General features: G+C 42.4%; 1 protein-coding gene across 2 annotated transcripts in view; it reads right to left on the bottom strand.

Moving 5' to 3' along the window:
* NPHS2 (NPHS2, podocin) overlaps positions 1-4,559 on the bottom strand; it is a 14,083-nt gene extending 9,524 nt beyond the window's left edge. For both annotated transcript variants that reach the window (XM_019501801.1, XM_019501802.1), the window contains exons 1-2: positions 4,210-4,559; positions 2,718-2,821 (exon numbers count right to left, since the gene is read on the bottom strand). In XM_019501801.1, coding sequence (XP_019357346.1) covers positions 2,718-2,821; positions 4,210-4,513 — 408 coding nt within the window. In that variant the 5' untranslated portion in view covers positions 4,514-4,559. The remainder of the gene's footprint in view (positions 1-2,717; positions 2,822-4,209) is intronic.
* Between the last annotated feature and the right edge of the window lie 374 nt (positions 4,560-4,933).

Genomic DNA, 4,933 nt, shown 5'->3' with positions numbered 1-4,933 from the left:
ATATATGTGGCATGGCAGGAGGCATGATTGTTGGGACTGTGCATCAGATCTCATGATGCCTTTAATTTAATAATGTATGTCAGAGGCCATAGACATGCCTTTTGTTGTTCCTGTGAAAATCTGAGCAACTTTTTGGCCAACATATAAGCCTTTGAAAAAACACTGTAGTTTACATATGCTCAGTAGACTTGTTGCAGTTCATCACTAAATTCTCTGGAGTATTTGCTGGGACTCAATAGGACTTCCCCCTGAAATTACAGCCCTAGGCCATATCCTGGTATTTGAACAGAAAGCCATGAACCTGTCTCACCTGTATTCATGGTCACCTCCAGATCCAGGCAATGTGGAGGAGAATATAAGAATTGTCATTTACTGGGTCAGACCATAAGGTCCATCTTGCTCAGTATCCTGTGTCATACAGGAGCAGAGAGTGGATGCTGTAAGGAAATGTGAACTGGGTATGACCAGGGTTTTTTTCCACTGTTCCTCTCTGACTTGCAGCTGCCAGCATTTATGGTCTAGGAAGTTTTAATTTAAAGGCTGTATCCCTAATTCCCATACTCATAGATTCATAGATTAAGGGTCGGAAGGGACCTAGTAGATCTTCTAGCCCGACCCCCCGCCAGGGCGGGAGAACAACAAAAAACCCCAAAAAGAGAAATGGGACTCAAACGAGTCCAGCCAGGTAGGCATCCAGCCTCTTCTTAAAGACCCCCAGCCTCTTCTTAAAGACCCCCAATAGTACTCAATAGCTACTGATGCCCCTACTGTACAAGAATTTGTCCAATCCCTTTTTGAATCTGGTTAAACTGTCAGCTTCCACAATGTCTTGTGACCATGAGTTCCATACTTTAATTATGTGATGTGTGAAAAAGAACTTCCTTTTGTTAGTTTTAAATTTACTACCTACTAGTTTAATTTTGTGACCCCTAATTCTTGTATTTTTAGAGATAGTAAATAATAAATCCATATTTACTTTCTCTTTACCATTTAGTATTTTGTAAACCTTTATCATGTCCCCCTTCAAGCGTTCCTTTTCTAAACTGAATAAGCCTAGCCTCTTTAGTCTCTCCTCACATGGAAGCCCCTCCATACTGCCAATCATCCTTGTTGCTCTTCTCTAGGTTTTTCTGTATCTTTTTTGAGGTGTGGGGACTAGAACTGGACACAGTATTCAAAGTGTGGACGCACCATGTATTTGTAAAGGGGCATGATGATACTTTTAGTTTTATTTACAATTCCCTTCGTAACAACCCCTAACATTTTGTTTGCCTTTTTGACATCTGCTGAGCACTGAACTGGTGTTTTTGAATGAACTGTCCACAATGCCTCCCAGATCTCCTAACCTGTGTGGTAATAGCTAATGTAGAACCCATCACAGTGATGGTACAGTTTGGGTTATTTTTGCCTGTGTGCATCACTTTACACTTATCTACACTGAATTTCATCTGCCTTGGACTTGCCCACCTTGAATAATTTTTTATCTGCAAATTTGGCCACCTTGCTACTAACTCTCTTTTCTAGCTCATTTATGAATATGTTAAACAGCACTGGTCCCATCACAGATCCCAGGGGGACCCTGTTATTTACTTCTGTCCATCCTGAAAATTGACCATTTATGACCATTAGATGCAGTAGGTCTCAAGATGTATAGACTGGGAAAAGAAAGGGAAGGGGGAAAGGCTGAGAACGGGAGCTGGAGGCAGGGCAGAGGAAACTGGGACTGGCTGGGCAAAGAAACTGATAGTGAGAACCAAGGATGAAAATGGGAAGAAAAATACTACGCACAGAGCATGATTACAGTGGCATTTCTTAGCTGCTTGACTTTGTAAGCTTCAAATGTCCTTTTAAGGAAGCTTTTCATGCGATCTATATAATGGCGATGACTAAATGGTTTCAGATCAGTACAGTTTTCTTATAAGGAATCACCACAGGATCAGGAGAAAAGTTAATTTAAAGAGGGTGTTCACTATAATAGGATTAGTCTATTTGCTGCAGGATAACAACGAAAAAATTGGCTCCTGCTTTTGGATTGTTAAAAGCAGGAGTTGGTTATAGATGGGATTTATGATAATGTGGTTGTATTGTATATCAAAAAGCCTTGTATTTACCAAGACTTGTAATTTTAAAAGCTGTAATACAGAAATCATTTTACCTGTTGCTGTATTGTTGCCATCTCTGAGATGGAACATAACAAATGTTTAATGGTGCATAGCCACCCTACAGCATAGTGTATTAACAGAAGGAAAGGAACACCCTACAACCAGCTTGGGGAATATTAAATAGGCAATGTGGAATTGCCCTAATTGGAATTTGTCCAAGACACCTGACCTGCCGTCTAATGAAAGATGATGTGTGATTAGCCAAAATAATACAAGGATCCTACATAAGTTGGCAGGCCCTGGGCCAGAAAAGCGCTTATTACATGTCTAACGTTAAGTACCTGTCCCACTGAGACAACTGATTTACAGCCCTGATGCACACTAAGCCCCCTTCTTTTACCTCCCCCCTTCCCTACCCTTTGTATTCTAATCACTGCTTTCTATTTAAAAGCTCTGCTTCCTACAGTCCCTTCACGGCATCTGAAGAAACGAGCCCTCTGCTTACGAAAGCTTATGCTGTATATCTCTGATTTAGTTTGTCTATAAAGGTGAAAATCTACCCTGCCTTCTGCATTCTAAGTCAACAAAATCACACAACTCCCTGACTAGTCTTACCTTCATGCAAAACCAGATGGAGATGGGGAAGGTCATGATGATGAAGAGAAGGGATAGGATGGTAAGAAGCCACTCACAGATACCGAGACCTGAAGACTTTATACCTACAGAAAAATAAAGAGCAAATGCATTAACAGGTGACTGTTTCTATCTATACTGACTAAGATTTGTTTGCACAGTCAGAAAATTAACTCCCCTTAGGTCATCAATACCTGCTATGAGGTAGTCAGAGGGCATTCACCTAAATTTGCCTAGAGTCAACATTGGGCCTCACATAAAAGGGTTTAAATATGGTCAATTCTTGGACTGCTGGTGCTTGCATCTCCCTATAATTTCTTGATATACCATGGGGAACCCAACTGCACTATGGAGCCAAGATCTTTTAAGTCATAGTTAGAAATCATTACAAGACTGACAGCAAAGAAGGAACTTTCAGCTAATCTTGTTTTCCAAGGGTAGATTATGCCAACCTCTACTGTGCATTAGTGTGGCTGGCAAAAACCATGCTAATGTATAGCAGATTTAGTCTAATGTGCATTAACATCACATAAAAGGTATTAATCTGTGGTAATGTACAGTAGCTCTGATTACAGTTCATTAAGTTAGTACCTGTTATCATGGGTGCTAAAAGTAATGCACCGTAATTACGGCACATTAATGAACGTTTACATGTGCCCACTGTGTGTGTCTACATGTTCATTAATGTGCAGTATTTAATTGTGCATTTAGCTTAACTTGCTTAATGAAGTACTAACTAAATATGCAGTAGCACCAGCGCACAAGTTTTTTGTGATGCTTACTGTGCAGTAACCTAACAACACTGCAGTAGTGTAGTAACACATTTTCTTGACTAGCTCAATACTGCACAGTGTTATTAGGCTACTGCACAGTAAGTATCTTGTATAGACGCACCCACTGTGGAGCAGTTGTGAGTATGGAGGCAGTTACTGCAGAGAAGCAGTAAATCTCCATCTCTTGTTAACTGCAGGAACACAAACAGCAGTAACTGCATATATGGAGTTGCACTACATCCTCTCCATTCTCAGTGCAGTTGTGACCAGAAAAGTTTGTGAACCACTGATCTAAGGGATGGTAAACAGTCCCCGGCACTTCTAAGCATTGATGGGCAATAGAATCAGATGCATAATTGTGAAAGCAGAGCATAGTGAAACTGAAAGCTGTGCTCTTAGTTTAGTGCTTTCTCTGAGAGGTCAGCCTTGATAAAAGCAGAAACAGGTTTCCAAAAGTGCATTGGGTATTGCACTTTTCTGCCCTGTGGGGAGTTGATTCTCTGGTGTGCTGTGCCTTGGGTAATCATTTATACCTGTGCAGTGTGGGGTCTCACTCACTTTGCTCTCACTTGGAGGTGGTAGAAAGGACTATGCAAGGGTCAGGGTAGAATTAGATACCAGTGCCCTGCTCCAGGCAGTCCAGCTTCCAAAGAGCCAGTGGGTTCTCTGTGCTTGCCCTCCCAAGCCCCTGCCACCCATACCTTCCTCTTGTCGCTCACTTTCCAGCAGTGCCAGCACCTCCATTTCATCATCGAAAGACACCACCTCGTCCACGTCCACCACTGTGGAAGACTGAACTCTGTTGGATGCCCCCACAGTGCTCTGGCCCTCCTTCCTGGTCTCCTTTGTTTTCCCTCTTTTGGACTCCCCTCTTTCTCTGCTGGCTTCTCTGCTGCTTTCCATCTTGTCCCTTTTGCCATGCATAGCTGGGGACTCTTTGCTTCTTCTGTGAGACTCATTGGGGGAGCTTCGAGACCTTTTTTCCATCCTTCTGTTGAGAAGCATGCAGCTTTTAGGAAGATTGTCTTGCACTGGAAGTAGGGTGGCTGGTGCCTGGAATTTATTGTGGCCAGAAGAGAAGGTGGGGGTATGGGAAGAAGGGAGGTGACAGGCCGGGGGAGGATCATAAAGCATGAAGCTTATTATGGGCTTGTTAGACTTGTTGGACAGTGAGACAAGCAAGCTGTTTTCCAGCAAGTGTCTTTCAATCCCACATGTATTCAGCCCTTTTTTCAGGGAGCTGTGTAGCCCTCCCCAGTCAAATGTCCGGACACGATGGATTTCAGGATGTGAGGTTCTGTATGTGCTTGTGTGACTTTGGCAAAAAATGAAAAAAATATGCTCCAGTAGTTTGGTCTGCAAAATCCCTGCTTGAAGAATTAGTTACCTGTTTCTGGAGGCCTCTCCAGCCTATGAGGCTTTCCT

This window comes from Gavialis gangeticus, unplaced genomic scaffold, assembly GCF_001723915.1.
Source record: "Gavialis gangeticus isolate Ggan-Ray unplaced genomic scaffold, GavGan_comp1, whole genome shotgun sequence".
Classification (NCBI taxonomy): Eukaryota; Metazoa; Chordata; order Crocodylia; family Gavialidae; genus Gavialis; species Gavialis gangeticus.
Note: the sequence above shows the minus strand (reverse complement) of the source record. Positions and strands in the feature narration are given on the sequence as shown.